A 20,585-nucleotide genomic window follows, 5' to 3' on the forward strand; every position below is an offset into this window, starting at 1 on the left:
CAGTTTGGTTCGGTTTTGTTCGGTTTTACAATTTCCCGAACCGAAAACCGAATTTTTTTTATTTTTGACACCGAAACCGAACCACCCTCCCAAAAAACCGAACCACATTCCTTATTCGGTTCGGTTCGGTTTTACACCGATTCACTTTCACCCCTAAGGTGCATTGAGGTAAGTGTGTGTTGATAAGTGAAAGCATGTTAGTGTGTTTAAATATGCTTATGTACTCAGCTTTGCTGATTGTGTGTTTATTGGCCTTGTCTTTACCTTGGCCCTATGATGACCCATTTTTAATGGAGAGTAGTGGAAACAAGTAGAGAGAAGCTTTCAGGTGATTGAAGCATATTCATGACGGGGCATGAGTGAAGAGCGAATCATGCTAGTTTCTATTAGTTTATGATGTGTTTAATATATGTTTTGATTATTTATGATATTATTATTTGTGAGACTAACGCTCTGATACCACTTTGTAACACCCCAATAATTCTCCCTTTTCCAAACCACTTACTTTAAATAAAATAGTGGAGAACTATTGACATGTTACCGCCACGTGTTAAAACGTTAAGGCTTTATCAAAGTATCGCAGCGGAAAAACAAACTTAAGTCTTTAAAATAACATAGTTTAGAAAATGAATAAGTCAAAGCTTACAAATTGGAACCATATAAGGCCCTTATTTAAAACCAAACCAACATTCAAAATCCCAAAACATAATTAAAATAGTAAAACATAAATAAGTTCAACACAAAGAACGAATACTCTCAATCACACTAATCCCTTGACAATGCGTATGTCAAATCCCCGAACTTCACATCATCAAGCTAACCTGTGCAATACTGCTCCCCAATAATACAAGTGTAATAATTGGATCATCACAGGGTCATTGAAAGGCGAAGGCCATGACCAAAAGAAAGCACACAAAAGCACGCAATCAGCAAAGCTGAGTACATACAAGCTACAACGTACCAAACCTAGCATGCTCAATTAATTAAAGTAAATAACATACAATGTGAATTCAATAATCAGGACTCCACACTTAAACAATTCAATTGACTCAACATACTTACTAACTAATTCCAAACACTTGACTCTTTATATATAATTTAATTAATTTAATTAATTTAGTTTGGAGTAAGCAATAGACCAAGTTGTCCAATCCACCAAATCATTTTGGTCCCAAATGACCATTTGAAATAAAAGTTTAGCGCGATGCAAGAATGGGCGCGACTCCATTCTCACAAAGTTAGTCTAGGATCCCATCTAACTTTCATTATAAAATAAAATGTAAATACCAAAAGAGAAGAGGACATGTTGATCAAACAAGCCTCGAAAAGCCACGGGCTACCACCGTATACCCCAACCCATAATTGTCAATACTCTAGAAGTGCACGCTTTCCAGAGTTTTATTGCTCATCCATGTTTCACTTTACGTGATTACAATTTTAATTAATAGCCGACTCATTCAAGAAGACCATACATAACATTCATACATCAATTCACTTTTAATCTTATTTAGGACAGTGGTGATCACAACACAAATTGACCTTTAATTCCATTAAACTTCCAAATTATCCAAAATTGTTGAACATAGTCAACCCACCTAGCCATTTCGGCTTAATCCACCTTTACTCAGCATACTAACAAGTCATGATTGAGTAATAAATAAATAAATAATAACCTTGCGGAATAATTAGTAAATTCATTCCACTTAAACCATTCAATTCCAATCCTTTAATAATCCAAATGTGGTTAACAAACCAGTCCAATAAAATATGTTTGTATCAACATTCCATACAAACAATTAATCCAATATAATTTCACATACTTGCATCCATAATTCCATACAAGCATAATTAATTCACCAAAACATGCCTCATAAACATAAATACATGATTTAATTAAATATATAACCAAACAATTTCCATCCAAGTGTTCTCTAATCATGAAACTAAGTTCTTTCCTTTTGATACCTAAACATGATACTACTTGCAACGAAGTAGACATGTACGTACCTCGTATAAACAATCCTTTGTGCCACTTTTAATCACTTAAAATTTTCCTAGGGAATAATCACTTCCTAGAAAACAACCAACAATTAATATTACTAACCCAAGTAATTTCCAACAATATAATATGATAAAAAAACTTATTAGAATAAAAAAAAACATATTTATATGCTTAATTAACTTTAAACATAATTAATTTTATTAATCAAACTCAAGGATAAAATTTTAAGCATAAAAAACTTCGTTAAAAATGAAAAACTGCCCGAAAATCATATTTAGAGGCAGAATTTGGCCACGAGAGGGTGGTGCTCACTACCAAAGGTAGTAAGTCTTTCTTAAAACATTGTTTCCACATGGAAAACACTACTTTTTTTTGTCAAAATCGGATGAGTTCAGAACCTGATCGGGATTAAAATGGGATTAATATTAACGAACCGAAATCTAAACATTAAAACACGAATTTACGAGTTCAAAATAATCTGGAAACTAATTAGTAGTATAATCACCAAAATATCAAAACATCATTACTATAAAATCCCTAAATCAATTGTTCATAAAACCCTAAAATCATGATTTTCAATAATTAAAAACCCTAGGTTATTAAATTTACAAAATCTGAAAATTATAACATTTATAAAATCTGAAATTATAAAGTTTAATCATCAAAATACAATTTGATACTAATTAAATTAATTTCAAACAATAAAATCAAAACCCATAATCAATAATTATAATTACACAAATTTATAAAACAAAAGAGAAAGAAAATAAGACTAACCTTTTGTGTGGGGAAATTTTGGGGATGTATGGGGTATTTATAGGAGAGAGAGTGGTGTAAGGTTAGTTTTAAGATTGGGCCTCATAAAATTAATAGGCCAATTAAGAAAGTAAAGTGGGTTTGGTTTGTTTATTGGACATAAATTATTGAAGAAAGGTTCATAAAAAGTTTCATCAAACCCAAAAATAATTTGAAACTTTTGAAATTAAATCCGAAAAGAATACAAATAAATATTATGAATAAAATATAATTTCATTAATAATATATTTAAAAATACGGGGGATTACACTGTTACCTGCAAATTTTTAACAACCTCCAGAAACTTACCAACTGCTTGTCCAACTTAGTCTTTAGTTGGCGATTAGGGAATGGTAATTTGATAACTGGTGGTGCTTCCCTACTCTTCCCCTGGGGTGCATCATTTCCTGAGGTTGTACCCTGCAAGAATCATCAGATTTATTAGTATCATCAATTTTACCCTGGAGCCCTGCAGAGGCATTTGGTACAACGGAATCAGGATTAGCAATATTAATTAAATCAGGTTCATCCTCTTTGGCATTGGGGGCCCATCGTAGTGTGAACCACTCCTTAGGGTGATTGCATTAGCATGTTCCGTAGGTTGAATTCCCTGCGCTGGTAGGGCTCCATGCTGACGAGATTGAAGGGTAGAGGACAATTGGGCAATTTGGGTGTCCATGTCTTTATTATGTGCTATAATAGAGTCAATTTGTTGGTCTCTACTCTCCATATGTTTTTGCATACTGGTCAGCATTGCCCTAATTTCTGATAAAGCAGGGTCAGAAGATGTAGTAGGGGCTTGTGATGGGGGTTTCTAGTTAGCATGAGGGTGGTAATATTTTTGCTGTGGAGGGGGTGCTTGTTGTGGTTGTTGTGGAGGTGGAGGATTTTGAACATTAGTGCTACGGTAAGATAGGTAGGGATGGTTCCGATAGCCAGGATTGTAGGTGTTGGAGTATGGGTTATTTTGCTTGTAAGTTTGGAAGGCATTAACTTGCTCCATCGAACTCCTGCAATCTTGTTCATAATGACCTACATTTCCACAATTTTCACAGAAAGCATCATTAGCATTATTAGAAATAGCAGAAACATTAGCAACAGAATTAGGATTGTTAGTAGTAAGGCTATCTAATTTCTGGCAAATAGAAGTAAGCTGAGCTTGCATAAGGGTTACTGAATCAACGTGATGCTTGCCCTTATTAGCATAACCTCTAGTATTCCCATATTGGGAATTATGGATTGCCATATCTTCAATAACCTGACCTGCATCATCAACATTTAAATTCATAAATCTACCGCTAGCTGCGGAGTCTAAAATTGTCCTAGATGCATTTCCTAATCCATTGTAAAAAGCTTGAATTAGCTGCCACTTTGCCAAGTTGTGGTGGGGACACTCCCTCTGCAGATCCTTGAATCTTTCCCAAGCCTCATATAATGCTTCATCTGGCTCTTGGGCAAAATTCTGAATGGCACTCCTCAATAAAGCTGTTTTCTCTGCAGGGTAATATTTATTATAAAAATTTAAAGCAAGAGTCTCCTAGTTAGTAATACCAAGTGCAGCTCTATTCAAACCATTAAACCATAATTTAGCTTTTCCACATAAAGAAAAGGGAAAAAGAATCTCCCTGATTTGATCCTGCGTTACCCCATTCTGCCTAATAGTATTGCAATATTGACAGAAATCTGCAATGTGAAGATTAGGATCTCCCCCTTTGCTCCACTGAACTGCTTTCTTTCTATCATCGTTATGAACTAGGGCTTGATCTCGAACTGGACTCCCTCGAGATCAGGTGTAGGAGAAAGATGTTGAAAATCCGTCAGGGATGGCTGCGAATAATCGCTAAGCTTGCGAGGTGGAGGTGGTGGTGGTGTACCCATCTCTAGTTCTGAATCAAAAGAGTGCTCCGAATCACTAGAATTAGGTAATGGGTTTCTAAGAATATCGTTACTACCAGAACCTGCCAGGATCTGCCTATAAAAATTCTTGTGTCTATGAAACGAGCGCTCGATCTCAGGATCGAATGGAATGTAACCTGATATGGAACACTTGGGCATAAACAAAGAACTAAAAAGACATATATTAGAACTACCTCAAAGAACTAATGTCCTTTGAGGCAAAAGAAAAATAATCTAGACTAACAAAAACAATTAGAAATAAAAATAAAACCGTTTCCCCGGCAACGGCGCCAAATTTTGACAAGGTAAAGTCGTATCCCCTAATCAAAAGCAATACCTAAGTCCTCTAACTAAAGTAGATAGGGAAGTAGGGTCGAATCCACAGGGAAACTGGTCTTTCTACTCCTAATTAATTAATATAATCTAAATTATTAAGGTAACCAATTTATTGTGTTTAATATGAAACTATACTACGGAGATTAAGTTTAGGGAGAAAATCAATAATAAGAAGGCCTAGGGTCACAGGTTCACCAATAATTAATATTCCGGGATAAAACATAACAATCAACAATTAACATTGCACAAATAACATGATTAACAGGCTCTCGCAATTTATTAACCAACATAGATCTAACAGGCTCTCGCAATTTACTAGATCTAAATTCCTATTGAAAATAGCCTTTAATATCAAATTAACATCTGCTCGATTCATCAATTCAATATTGCTAAACATTCACAATCAAATTACATCTGCTCGATTCATAATCTAATTGCAAAGAATTAAAACAATTCAATAAGAAATTATCATGCAATATCAATAATCAATAATAACAAATTATCCCTTCATATTAATTATGGATCCCCATAAACCCTAGAAAGAGAACTACTCAGACATAATTAAAACTAAACAAAACATAATAATTAAACAAGTCATGAAGAAATTGAATGAATAAAATACTGAGATTAATTAAGAGAGAAATCGTACCAAGACGGCGTAATTACAATGGAGTTTAAGGAACAAGAGAAAATAAGTCTAGAGAGAGAAAGTCTAAGTAGGGAGAGAAGGAATTAAGAACTAGAGTAGGAGAAGTGAAAAAGAGGTCCCTAATCTTGCCTAATAAAATCACATTAATACTAAGCAAGCCTTATTCGCTAAACAAAACTGATCGGAAATAAACAAACCCCCAAGACTACTCGCGCCCGGTCGGGCAGTGGCTCGCCCGACCGGGCCCGTCCTTTTCTTCTCAAGTGTTATCTCGCGCCCGGCCGGGCGCGTGCTCCGGGCGCGGGAATTCTCATGCGTTGCTTCGCCCCGCCCGGCCGGGCGCGCCTTCGGGCGCCCCTATTGTGGTTTGGGCTAGGCTTTTGGGCCTCCGAACTGAGCCCTTAGTCACCGATTGATACCTCCGATCGGTATTGGGCTATCGAACGTGGTCGCGGTCTTCCAACACTTGTAGATGCTCCTCGAAAACCCGGGAAAATGCTCCAAGTACGCAAATTCCTACAAAACTCAAGCAAAACTACCAAAGCACTGGAAAACACAAATTAGTAATAAAAGTGGCTCGAAAGAGCCAAAAACACTACTAATTACGACCAAGGGACGGGGGTAAATATATATATAAAATGAACACATCAATATCATACAAAGCTCATGGTCTTACTTAACCAGTCCCGGGTAGAGGGACAATTAAAATATCAAATGCTCAGGCTCATAATGAGCAGCAAATTAATTCAATCAAGTGATTTATAAATTATACAACTTTTATTAAATCAATCAACACTTTTAAAGATCAAATCGTTAAATCGTAAAATTATGTATTTTAACTCATCATAAAAATCATAAGTTTAAATATTCATACGCAACATTTATTTAAACAATCATTGGTGTATAAAAAAAAACAATCATTAAAATAAACATTTACCAAAATATGCATTCTAAGGTTGTATCAAGGACCTAGCCACCTATACGTACCTTGATCACGAGAACAATTAAGGTACGATCACTAAACTTGACCACGATCGAGGGACTCCTCCTACACAATTAAAATACCTTAAATAATATAAGGTTAACAAAATTAACAGAAAACTATAAACACCATTCTACTTGTGCATAAACTACCTAAATATTAACCTTGTTTATTTTCAAACCACAAATTATGTTAATATTAAAATATTGATTTTGGTATTAAGGTTGCAACGTTAGAATCAAGTAATACATGAGTTTTCCTTATAAGAATGACATTAATATAATAGTATAAGTAATACGAAGTAATAATCATGGTAATCATTATATTTTGTAAGCTTGTGGCAAGGAAAAGGGGTGAAAGAAAAAAGTGCTATTACACCTTGTGGCAGCAGGTTACGACATCAACCCACGACAATAGTTGGGTGGAAATTGGTGGCAGAACAAAGTGGCAGCAGTGGTGTTTGTAGGTGGTGGCAGACACGGTTGTTCGGTGGCAGCAAGCAAGAAGTGAAGGAAGGGTAAAAGAAAAGAGCCTGTATCTTTAGGCAAATAAGAGAAGCAATTTTTGATTAAAGTACTTTAACCAAATTAAGACTAGATTAGTATTTGGGTATAAAAGATGAGTAAAAAAAACTTAAATAAAATTTCATTTGAATGGAGGATTGGAAGAAAGAAGATAGGAATAAGATGATAAAGAGGGTTTAATGGCTAAGTAACGAATAAGATAGAATTAAATCACATAATCATTTTTTTTTTGTTCCAAGTTCTTTGGCCAGCTACAGATAAAACAAAATTTGACTTTTATTAAAAAAAATAAATAAATAAAAACGAAAATCATAAATAAAATAATTGAATTAAATAAATATTTTAGATAATATCAAAACTAAAATTAGTTTTATAATAGATTTTATTCTTGAAATTGTTAATATAATAACATACATATTAAATAAAATATGGACCGACCTTTAAACGATAATTAAATCTATATTATTAATATAGAATTCTGAAAATAATTAATTATTCAAATGATTAAATACTTATTTTTGGTGCTAAAATTTAAAATTCATTTTGGCTCCAAAACAGTTTAGGAACTTTTCAAAACATTTTCTAAAATACGGGGTATTACACAAAAGAAAAACCGATAAATAAAAAAAAAAAACTAATGACTCCACCATGCATAGGGAGACGGACAAACATCTACACCACTCGTATCAATTTATTGAAACCTGAATTGCAATCAACACTAAAAAAAATTAAGGGAAAGGGGACGGAAAAAGTCTAGCTAATTTCCAGCCTAAATGGCCAAAAGTTTAGAAAACCCTAGAAGAGAGGAGGAGCTGATCGAAAGACTCATAATTGTGATTATTAATCGTTGAACATAAACATTAATTAACAAACGTGTAAAAAGAACCGTGTCTCTATTTACTTATTGGAAAAAAATATTGCTACTGTGCGTTCAAAGGCTAACCTAAACGATGCACGCATTTATATATAAAAATTGATAGTTAATTACTATTATCATAATATAATTAAATGGATGATAACTTAATCACATTAATTTCTCAAAATCAAAACAAAAGAATAAAGAGACAATAATTAAAGGATGCTAAGTTATAGCAAAATGCTTGTATATATAACATCAAAAAGGAGAAAAAGCTTGTAGCATATATCTAAGTCAATTTAAAGATAACGAACTTTCAACTAACATTTAAAAATCATTTATATTCATCTCAGCCTCACAATCTTAAGTAAAATAATAACAACCTCTAAATGAAACCAACCGAAATAACCGCTAAAATTTCCTTTTCTCAAGCATTATCATCAAGAACTAAACTTCATCATCACCTTCTCAATCCATTTGGTTTTGAGTTTCTTTATCTTTCAATTTATAGTTACCAAAAAAAAATAAAAAAAAATAAATTGATACTTAAGTAATCAATCAAATTAAAGATTTTACATATCAATAACAAGATGTTTAAACCCAAATTTTCTAAGTCATCTCCAAACTTAACATTAAATTGTCCGATCCCAACCTTAGGGATCGGAAATAATACAAAAAATGTAAGCCCCACGGAAATCATTATGCTTGAAGAGGATAATTTTATGATTTTTACTCCGAAAGAAGGCAAAGACATTATTCATGATTTAATGGTTTTGATAGAATCACTTGGATTAATGGGTGATTATAGAGTTACTCAAAGGAAGGAGAGCCAAAACCTCGTTCGACGAATCAAGATTATGCATGTTCTTTTGGAGGAGATTAGGGACATTAATGAACCTCTTTCAAATTCAGCTCATGCCTCTTTTTGTAATCTGCGAAGGGCTCTTTTATCTGCTAAAAAGTTATTAAAAACTTGTTCCGAGGGTAGCAAGATTTATCTGGTTAGAACTAATTCCAATCAATTAGCTTATTTATTCATCTTTCTACATATATATACACGCGCGCATGCAGATACACTTTTAATTTTTATAAGAGGGGGTCTTATAATATATAATTCATAATAATGTATATTTGATTGATCTATTTAAAACCGTTTTCCTTTAAATTTGAAATGTGAATCTTGTACATTAGGCCCTTGAACGTGAGACAATTACGGGAATTTTTCATTCAGTGAATTCGAAATTAAGCCAAGCTTTAGATGACATTCCTTACCAAGATCTAAATATATCAGAAGAGGTGAAAGAACAGGTAAATTTTGTACAATCACAAAGAGCTAAATATTCTTTTCTATACCAACATTTGACCATAGATTTTCGATCATTAAGGTTAAGCATAGTATAATACTCTATATAACCATATTTGTAACAAGAATTTTGTAATTTTGACTTACATGATTTCGCACGTAAAAACATTGATAAAATAATAACAAGAAAAAATTTCATGAATATTTGTTTTAACAGACGGAATTAATGGGTCACCAACTAAGGAGAGCCAAAAGAAGAACAGACACACAAGACTTGGAGTTGTCCATGGATATGATGGTTGTGTTTAGCAAAGAAGATGAACGAAACGCCGACATTGCCATCTTAGAGAGGCTAGCAAAGAAGCTAGAGTTAGGGACATCCGAGGAATTAAAGGAAGAAACTAAGGCTGTGAGAAGGCTTGCAAAGGATAAAAGAGCTGAAGAACATATATGCAAATTATCTTAGATGTGCTTAATAAATTCAAACAAATTGCTGGAATTGAAGAAACTAATCTAATGCTTGAAGATCAAGCTTTAAATAAGCCCTTAGAACAACAACAAATTATCAAGAGTCCTACTACAGAAATTCCCCAAGAATTTCTTTGTCCAATCACTCTAGAAATTATGACTGATCCTGTTATTGTTGCCACTGGACAGGTAACTCTATCCTTTTGTTAGTTTCATTTATTTGGTTTTCATTTGAAAGTCAAAATTTTCTCTACCTCAAATAATATGTGATAATTTACTTGTATAAATGTAACTAATATATGAATGATCTAAAATATGGTTGAATCGGTACATTCTTGATTGGACTAATACAATACAGTAAACAAGGTTTATGTTTTAATCAAGCGAAATGATTATGAAATTCCACTTTTTTTTCCCCGTAAAATAAAATGAGGGATAGTTCAGGTGATTATTAGAGCTTCCCTCCCGGTTCCATGAAAATAAAGTGGTATATATCACAGTATTTGGATTTTAAATCTGAAGCCTTATTTCGACACAATAATAATCAAAACATAGTGTTAGTTTTTACATAAATTTATGAAAAGAAAAACTATGATGATTTGGTACTATAATTGATCAAAATGATATATGTGTTTAGATACAATATACCCTTAGTTCTAGTTATTTTAATTTTTGTTAAGCTAATTCTTTTTTTTTTTTTGTTACGAAAAATGTAGACATATGAAAGGGAAAGCATCCAGAAATGGCTAGACTCAAATCACAGAACATGTCCAAAATCAGGACAAGTATTAGAGCACCTATCCTTAGCCCCAAACTATGCACTTAAGAATCTCATCACACAATGGTGTGACAAGAACAAGGTTCAACTACCGCGAAAAAAAGATCAATCCTCCCCTGACATAGCAACCGATGACCCTTCCTCACCCGAACACAAATCCACCGTCATTCCACTCATCCAAGATCTCTCCTCGACTCACCTAGATGCTCAACGGGAAGCAGTCCACAAGCTCCGATTGCTCTCTAAGGAAAGCCCTGAAAACAGGATCCTTATTGCCGAGAGTTCAGGGATCCCTCCTTTAATCCAACTCCTGTCAAACCCGGACTCAAAAACCAAAGAACACGCAATTACAACGTTACTCAACTTATCAATTGATAGCACGAACAAGCAGCTTATAACTGAGCACGGTGCAATCCCTACAATCATAGAAGTCCTGCAAAATGGTAACGTAGGATCCAAGGAAAACGCAGCAGCTACTTTATTTAGTCTCTCAATGTTAGACGAAAATAAAGTGACTATTGGGTTATCAGATGGGATACCTCCGTTGGTAAACCTGTTAGCTAATGGTACAATCAGAGGAAAAAAAGATGCAGCAACCGCGCTCTTTAACTTAATCCTAAACACCATGAATAAAGCCAGAGCTGTTGAGGCAGGGATAGTAAAGCCCTTGCTAAATTTGCTTGAAGATAAAGAGCTAGGCATGATCGATGAGGCCCTCTCGATTTTGTTGCTCCTTGTTTCACATCCTCAAGGAAGGCAAGAAATCGGACAACTTCAGTTTATAGAGGCATTGGTTGAATTTATGAGGGGTGATGGTACACCTAAAAATAAAGAAGGGGCTGCAGCTATATTGCTCGAGTTGGGGTTGAATGGTGGATCATCCTTCTTGCTCGCCGCGCTTCAATTCGGAGTTTATGAGTGTTTGGTTGATATATCACAGAATGGGACTAATAGAGGCCAAAGGAAGGCTTGCTCCATTTTGCAGCTTATGCGCCAGTATGAACAAATTCCTTGATTATGCTATATGTTAGGTAATTTTGAAAAAAAAATATATTCTAGCTAATAGTGATAGAGTATAAAACATATTCCTAGGGCTCAACCATCAGCTTAAGCTTTTGGTTGAGATGGTCCTCTAACAAATAGCTATTGTAAGTAGTATATCATGACATCATGTTTGATCCTATAGTAGTTAGTCATTGTACAGTTCAATTTTCTTATATTTTTTTTCAATCTTTTTTGTATAATAGAATGCATTCCTTGTTGTATATTGTAATGCTCAATGAATTATACAGTATTAATTTTGGACAAATTGAAGGTAATATTTCTTGAAATTTTTGAGTCAACTTGTGTTACGTGCATTGTTAATTGGTCAAATCGCACGAACTTCATTTCTAGGTAATTAAGCTAAACACCTTATCTTGAAGAAAAATTAATGAGGAAATACATGTTGATCTACTAGATTAACAAAAATTGTCAATCATAAGGGCATTTTAGGTTTTTCCTTCATTTAGTATTGTACAATTTGGTAAAAGTATAAGCATAATTAGACTAAATTGCGAACCCACCACTGCCAACTCACAATCACCATTACCATTTTCCAGTTAAACGATTAACCCAACCACCACCATAAACACTAAACTTCATGCCCTAACGCAACGTTCACAATCACCACCATTGTGATGCCCTTCTTGTCGGCAACCACCAGCAAGAAGGCATCGGTGGTGGCCATGATATGAAGTCCTTTCTTTAATTTTTTAAAAATAGCTCCAAGGGTAGCATTAATGGAGGAGGATAACAACCCTTCCCTTTAGGGTTAACCATGTCCTTAATTTCACCTTTTTAACATAGGAATTTCGTTTAATTTGACGACGAAGCCGCCATGATGTCGTCAGTAGAAGATGATGGTTTCAGTGAAAGGTAAAGACGATGCAGATGGTGTTGGTGGAAGGAGGAGGTGATGCAGATGGTGTCGACATGGTGGAATTGGTGTTGTCGGTGGAAGGAAGTAGGAGGTGTCGGTGGAAGGAAGCTTCTGCTTTGATGACTAAGCATAACTAAGTAGTGACTAAGTATAGATTGACAGAATTTGTTGATCTGGGGCTCCCTCAAAATTAATTATCCCAATTATGTATGCTAATTTCTAAACTTGACGAATTAATTGTATGATGTAGTATCCCTTACTTGATTCAAAAAACATTGAAGAGCCATAAGTGTATTATGTCTAGTATCAATGTAGCTTAATTTGTTGAAGCAAACTTGTAGGTAAATAGTGTTAGTAACATGAAAAACAATCAAAGGTAGAAGAGGAAAGTAAACAAGGACATGTATTTAGTAAGTAATACACTAGCTAAGACCTTGTTCTTTTGAGTTGCTATAGTTTGCTCTACTAAAATGTATTCTACTCTACTCTGTTCTACCGACACTTGTTGTGACCTGCTTGCTCAAAAGCACACTAGAACAGGGCCTAATACTTGTATCTTGTATGATTTTTCCCTCTATAAATTGGTACCACATTCAACAGCTAATGTCAAGTGTCAACAAGATACTACCACTATTTTTATTTATTGGTTTATTATTGTGCATTTTATAACCGGGAATGTAAGTACTCACCCCGAGTGTAAATTCATTGATTGTGACTTGTATGTAAACTACTTTGATTATAAAAGGTGGTCCGACCCACTGGCGGATCTAGGGGGTACATAGAGTTACAGTTGTACCCCCATTTTGCCAAAAAAAAAAGAAAAAAGTCTGGTAAGAAAAGAGACCGCCTTTATCAAAGAGGTGGTCTCTTAGGTTCTGTTATGTAGGTAGTTATTCACTTATTCAGCCCGCCTTTTTGTGTAACATCAAAGAGACCGCCTACTTAAAAAACAGGTCTCTTAGCCTCTTTGGGTGATATTTTAATTTCTCCAGTGGGAGATTTGTATTTTTTCAATAAAAGAGACCTGTTGTTCCAGATAACAGGTCTCTTAGATAATATCTTTTTTTTCAATAAAAGAGACCTGTTGTTCCAGATAACAGGTCTCTTAGATAATGTCTTTTTTCTTTCATTCCCCAAGCATATTTAGTTACTCAATAATAAGACTTATTGTCGGAGGATGGGATGTATTGTACACGCCATTAGTAATACAAAGTAAAATGATTTATGATTTATTAATTCAAAATTTAGTTAGGAAAAAATTATTGCAATTTACATTATTTTGTAAATTTTTTTTTTATCGAAATTCATTTCGTACCCCCATTTCACAAATCCTGGATCCGCCACTGGTCCGACCATGTTACTAATTTCAATGATAACAAAAACTCTCCTGGATCCAAATATTGTTTTGGACTTGTAATAATCTTCGACCACATGCTTGGGTTTTTGTGTTATTTTCAAAAAAAACAAACACTATACTTTTTTTTTGACAGGTAAAAACACTATACTTAGGGCCTGTTCACATTTACTTAATTTCAGTTCAGTTCACTTCACTTCAGCTCCAATCAGTTCACTTCAGTTCCGTTCATTTCCAATCAGTTCAGTTCAGTTCCTAATTTCCTTCTCTCATAAAATATTCATTTCATTTCAGTTCAGTTCAGTAAATGTAAACAAGCCCTTAATTACTTTTGAAATGAACAAAAAAAGAGTTCATATCTTTTTTAACCCCGTTTTTTAGTTTAACTCCTTTTTTTAGTTTTAAAAATTGTTGACAAAGAAATTACAATTTTCGAAATTACCAATAATAATTATTTAACTCCTTAAGTTGGAGGGCTCATCTTTTTACTTTTAGTTTTTAGTTTTAAAGATATTTTAAAAAAAATAATAATAATAAAAAAAAAAAAGCCATGCTTCTATGTTTGTTGACTTTTTAAGGTGTGTTCATATTTTTTTTCAAAATTACAAGATATGCCCTCCAACTTAAGGTGTTTATTTAATCATATCTTCTAAAGTTAACCCAACGTTGGTAGTTGTGTTAGATGTGAATTATCACACTTTGAAGAGAAACTTCACGCCTAAATTGGGTTAGAGTTATATAAGGGTATTGACATTAAGCATTTTTTTTACACATTTTTTCATCTATTTTTCTTCTTTCTTATAAATGTAACTATTGATATGTCAAGCTCTCCGTGTATTCCCTCCGAGTTTTAATGAGTATCACACATACCAAATTCGGCCGTGTTTTAATGAGTGTTACACTTTCTTTTTTGGCAAAAAGCTACATTAAAATATTAATTTCTCAATCTCCTCTCATGGTCCCCACTCAAATCCAAAACTACTTTTTTTATTATATCTTTCCTCTCACATTCATTACTTCTCAATAAAATATTATCTCCACTATCTTTCTTTTACAATTTTTTAATACTCCAACTACCCCACTTACCTCTTATTTTATTTAAGTCAATTAAATTACCTAAAACTATGTGTCGGTCAAACTGTAACACTTTAAAAAACACAGAGGGGGTACTTCTTTTTCTCATCCGCTTCTTATTATTTTTCTTTTTTTCTTTTTATTACAATTGTTAACATAAGAGGGTAGGGGTGTTCATAAATCGGTCCAGACCGAAAAAATGGACCTGACCACCCCGGATCGATTTAATTGGTCCGGTCTTCGGGTCTTGAAATTCATTTTCCCGGTCTTCGGTCCGGCCCGGTCCAAAACCCTTTAAAAACCGATTTAGGCCGGATCGATTCTTTTTATTAAAATTTTTTGTGAAACCTTAAATAATGTTTAAAATTATCCTTAATAAGTTTAGAAAACTTTAACTTTATAAGTTTTTTTTGCATTTTATATACAAAAAAAAGACGTGAAAATGACGTTATAATATAGTTTTCCAATATTTTTTTTTGTGTTTTCCTTAACTTTATTAAAAATTTAGTATTCTTTTAAAAAAAATTCTTCAATCGGTCCAAAGCGGTCCGGTCTGGATTTTGGATCGATTCTTTTAGTCCGGTCCGAGTTCGGCCCTAATTTAATCGGTCCGATCTTCGATTCTTAAAATTCTAATATTTTGTCTTCGGTCCAATTCGGATCAATCCGGTCCGGTCCGATTTTAGACCGATAAACAGCCCTATCAGAGGGTATAATTAGTTAAATACCTTATATTAAAGGGCACAACTTGTAATTTTAAAAACGACATATTTTATAAACTCAACAACCTCGAAGGTATTAAACCCAAAAGATATCAACAACTTTCTTACAAAACGAGTGTATTCGGTGCTTGATGTTTTCTAAACTATAGATTATAGAATGATGGGTCAATTTTCTAGTCAAAATCCATAAAATAATGAAAAAAAAACCATTAACTAACCAACCTCACGTTGTTCATCCCCATAGAGTGATTCACCAACATCATGTTGTGCATGATGTTAATTATTCCCCATGGAAGACATCCATGGAAGCTTCTGGTAGCATAGTTCCCAAAATAGACCTCCCTCAACTTAAATGCAAATTGATGAATGTATTTATCCTTACCATCAACATTAATTCCATCAATTATACATCCAAATCCAATCCAACCTTCTTAATTGTTTTTGTTTAACACCTATTCAGCTATAAATACAGCAATTATTCAGCTCATCTCAATTCCAATTTAATCATTAATCACACATTCAAATTCATTGCATGCAATAATCAAGACTGCAAATTTGCAAATGTGCCAAAAACACAGAGTGAAGGATAACTCAAGTTATTAGAGCTTCCTCCTGTTACAGGATCTGGGATCGATTCTCATCATCCGCCCTTACCGCTCTCTAAACACCCAGGGAAAAAAAAAAAGAATGGTGAGACAATCAAAGAGTATAAGGACATTTTTGAACAACAGATGGCTGGTATTTGTAGCATCAATGTGGATCCAATCGTTTGCAGGAGTTGGTTATTTGTTCGGAAGCATTTCACCAATGATCAAGAGTACAATGGGATATAACCAGAAACAACTTTCTTACTTGGGTGTGGCTAAAAACTTAGGCGACTGCGTCGGATTCTTAGCTGGTGCTGTGTGTGAGATTCTGCCGTTTTGGGGTGTTTTAACAGTTGGGGTGCTCCATACTTTTCTTGGATATGGATTTCTTTGGCTAATTATCGCCAAACGATTCACTTTTTTGCCTTTGTGGGTGGTAAGTTGCTGATTTTTTAACGCAATTTAATGACTAATTTTGTACATTTGGTATATAACTCAAATGTATCTGTTTCTTAATCAATTTTTTCCTGTTATGTATTCAGAATGTTATAAGTTATGATGATGTTATGATTAATTTGGTATCGCATTAACTTGCATTTTAGTAGTTTCTTCTTAATTTGTAGTTGCTCAAATTTTATTTGATATGATCAAATGTGACAAATCCTGACAATTAACTAATATTTCTCCTTGGTTGTTGATGATAGGTCAACCTTTTTGCTCTTCAATACTGGTATATAGGCCTCGTTTGGTAATTGGCTTTTCTAAATACGGGTAATGCCTAAAAAAACAAGTTGGTCAAATAAGTCAAGTGAACTAGTCAATAAAACTGATTGACAAATAGCTGAACAAGATAATAATTACTGATTTTGTCATAATCTATTTTCATGTTCAAGATTTGATTATGAGCATGTCATAAGTATAGTTTATGACTATGATGTATGACATATGGTCTTCCTCCCAATTGTTGCAGCTATTCATTGCCATATTTGTGGGAACAAATGGTGAGACTTATTATAATACAGCTGCTCTAGTATCATGTCTGCTAAACTTCCCTGATAGCCGAGGCCCTGTAGTGGGGATACTAAAAGGATTTAATGGCTTGAGTGGAGCGATTTTAAGCCAAATTTATCACTTCTTCAACACTACGAATCGTGACTTCCTCATATTAACGATAGCCATTGTTCCCTCGATTGTTGTTCTTTCTCTAATGTTTGCTATAAGGTACGTGGAGGGTCATCGACAGAAAAGGCCTTCTGACAGTCTGAGCTTCTCGTTTGTCTATGGTGTTTGCCTCATCTTGGCTGCTTATTTGATGGGATTTTTGCTCTTTGAAGAGTACTTGAACCAATCTTTGATCATAATTTGCTCTGTAATCTTGCTCATTATCTTGCTACTTCCATCAGTAGTGCCTATCATACTGTCATTCTCTTCAGAAGTGAATGATCCAGCGAAAGAGAGCCTGCTACCTGTTGAAACCATCATTAGGGAGGATGAAAGTGAAGCTGAAGTTGAAAGAAGAGATCCTCGACTAGGGGAGAATTTTACCTTGCTTCAAGCTTTAGGAAAGGCAGAGCTTTGGCTTACGTTTGTATCCCTAATCTTGGGTTCAGGATCTGGTATTACAATCATTGATAATATGGGTCAGATATCTGAGTCTCTTGGGTATTCCAGTCCAAGAATCTTTGTGTCAATCATCAGCGTCTGCAATTTTCTTGGCCGTGTTGGTGGTGGATACTTCTCAGAGATAGTTGTCAGGTTCAGTAGTAATCTATCTTCATAAAAATCATATAGTCATGCACTCATGCTACTTGATATTAACTAGTTTATTTCAGTTTTTCATCATCATCTTAATTACTGCCAGATAAAAAATAAGTTTGGCTTAAGCACTTAGGCTCAAAATCACAATAAACACTGCTGATATAATGCTAAATTTGCTTCTCTTATCAGAAAATACGCGTATCCTAGGCTTTTGGCTTTGGCAATTGTTCAAGCCATCATAGCAATCGGGCTTTTATATTACGCTCTGGGATGGCCTGCAGCAATTTATACATTAACTGTGCTAACTTCATTTGGCTACGGAGCACATTGGGGGATCGCCCCTGCAGCAGTTTCAGAGATGTTTGGTCTAAAATGCTTTGGTGCTTTATATAACTTCATTATACTTTCAATGCCTACTGGATCATTGATTTTCTCTAGCATCCTTGCTAGTCGCATCTATGACTACTATGCAGAGACACAAGGTGGGATTGTAGACCCCAAAGTCGATTTGCAACTAGGAGATGAAGGTTCACATACTTGTATAGGTAGAATATGTTATTCCATCACTTGTGCTATTTTGACAGGAGTTGTTTGCATTGCTGTTGTACTTAGTCTGATTGTTGTTCGACGGACTAGGAGTGTTTATACTCATCTTTATGCGAAGTCACAAGCTTAATTAATGGCTTATTGTGGTAGTAATTGTAGAAAATTTGAAAGTGCATAAATTCACAAGTGGGTTCATCATACCCTTTGTTTTATGTTTTATTTATGTCTTCTGTTATTTTTTTTGGTAAGTGTCACAGTTTGATCCGTATATACGATTTTGGAAACATAAAGAGTTAAAGAAAAAGAGAAGGGACGAACAATGAATATGCTTGTATAAGAAATTATGAATAAGTTAAGTCAGAGGTAGTATTACATTGCACTACCTAGTTTTCCATTGTTTAAATTAATTGTATATGTTAATGAGGATATTGATATCAATAGGAGTAATATAGATTTCCTCAGCACAATTTTCCATAGATATTTTCCATTGATTTTGAAGGGAGAAAAAAAATGAAATCTAAATGACGCAATTATAATTATAAGGATTTCTACACATATATGAATGGATGATTTATTAAGTTTTTATCCGTTTCTCTCAATAAAGAAACATGGTCAAATTGAAGATTTTCTAAATTATTTCACACCTTTGCTTAATTTTCCTCATTAATTAAAACTAAGTTTTTTTTTTTTTTTTTTTTTTTTTTTTTTTTTTTTTGACAAGATTGATTAAAACTAAGTTACCATAAAAGTTAAATAGAAAGACATGAAGTCATTTTTATAAATATATGGTCAGAGCATCTACATTCCTCTGCCCAAGTTCTCAATTAATCAATGGGGTGTTAAAAATACCGCCGTCCAAATTTATCGCCACCGTCATCATTTCAAGCAAACTGACGATTTTGCCCTTATTAACTTTTTTTTTTCCATTTCATTCTCTAACATTAGCCCATCAACCAAAACCGTGTCAACCACCACCTTCTACACTAGACGGCTACAACGATAACGAAAGTCGACAAGAAATGGATGGTGATCGAGGTGGCTCGACGGAAAAAGAATCAGGGGTCAACTGCAGCTCCACGGTAACCGGATTTGACCTCCGGTCATCGTGGACGGTAACCGGATTTGGGCTCCGGTCGCCGTGGACGGTAACCGGATTTGGGCTCCGGTCACCACGGTCAACCGGAGGTCAAATCCGGTTACCACGGTCAACCGGAGGTCAAATCCGGTTACCGTAACCGGATTTGGGCTCCGGTCACCACGGTCAACCGGAGGTCAAACCCGGTTACCACGGTCAACCGGAGGTCAAATCCGGTTACCGTCCATGGTAACCGGAGGCCAAAACCGGTTACCGGAGCCCAATTAAAAAATTGATTAGTTTTCTTCAAAAAAAAAAAAATTAAATAAATAAATATGGTGGCCGGTAAATGGAGGTGAAAACCGGTTATCGGCTACAGTCAACCGGATTAGGTTGCCGGTTACCGATGCTGGCAACCGGTTTTCACCTTCGGTTACCAGCCACCTATTACATAATAAAAAATAATAAATAAATAAATAAAAAGCAAACTGGAAACTACTTACCTCCTTTCCACCCATTCCGTCGTCGAAATCGCCACCGCTGCTTGAGCTCGCCGCCAATTGCTTCCCGGTAATTCTCAAATATGTGGTGGTTGTGTGGTAAGAAAGGTGAGTGGTTGGTGTTTGAGAAGAGAGAAAAAAAAATAAGGCTGAAAAATGGGTTTGGGTTTAATAAGGGCAAAATTGTCAGTTTGCTCGAAATGATGGCGGTGGCGATAAATTTGGACGGCGGTATTTAGCATTTCACTTAATCAACCGGACACTGTAATAAACATCACAATTGGCTTCAAAAACCTTTTTTTTAAATTAAAATTACATTTTATTGCCAATAGATTTATGAACATATTTGGAAAATATCTTCTTAGCTATGATACTTTCAAAGATACTGAAACAAGAATTATTTGGATAAATTGAGAAGGTGGTGGTAATTATAATACTTGTATTAGTTTTATACTTCGT

The 20,585-nt window shown here is 34.5% G+C and overlaps 1 protein-coding gene and 1 pseudogene across 1 annotated transcript; both read left to right on the forward strand.

The window, feature by feature from the left end:
* Positions 1-8,744: 8,744 nt before the first annotated feature.
* Positions 8,745-11,604, forward strand: LOC145615633 (U-box domain-containing protein 15-like; annotated as a pseudogene).
* Positions 11,605-16,347: 4,743 nt separating this feature from the next.
* Positions 16,348-18,681, forward strand: LOC145614061 (protein NUCLEAR FUSION DEFECTIVE 4-like). Its single transcript, XM_081669064.1, has 3 exons — positions 16,348-16,683; positions 17,218-18,002; positions 18,195-18,681. Exons 1-3 carry the CDS (start codon positions 16,348-16,350, stop codon positions 18,679-18,681), a joined length of 1,608 nt encoding a protein of 535 aa, XP_081525190.1.
* Positions 18,682-20,585: the final 1,904 nt, after the last annotated feature.

Source organism: Chenopodium album, chromosome 25, assembly GCF_948465745.1.
Source record: "Chenopodium album chromosome 25, dcCheAlbu1.1, whole genome shotgun sequence".
NCBI lineage: Eukaryota > Viridiplantae > Streptophyta > Magnoliopsida > Caryophyllales > Amaranthaceae > Chenopodium > Chenopodium album.

Excerpts from the sequence above, each read along its gene's own strand:
- LOC145614061 (XM_081669064.1), top strand. The coding sequence starts at position 16,348 with ATGGTGAGACAATCAAAGAGTATAAGGACATTTTTGAACAACAGATGG. Across the intron at positions 16,684-17,217 it reads CTTTTTTGCCTTTGTGGGTG|CTATTCATTGCCATATTTGT; the intron begins GTAAGTTGCTGA and ends CAATTGTTGCAG. Across the intron at positions 18,003-18,194 it reads TTCTCAGAGATAGTTGTCAG|AAAATACGCGTATCCTAGGC; the intron begins GTTCAGTAGTAA and ends TTCTCTTATCAG.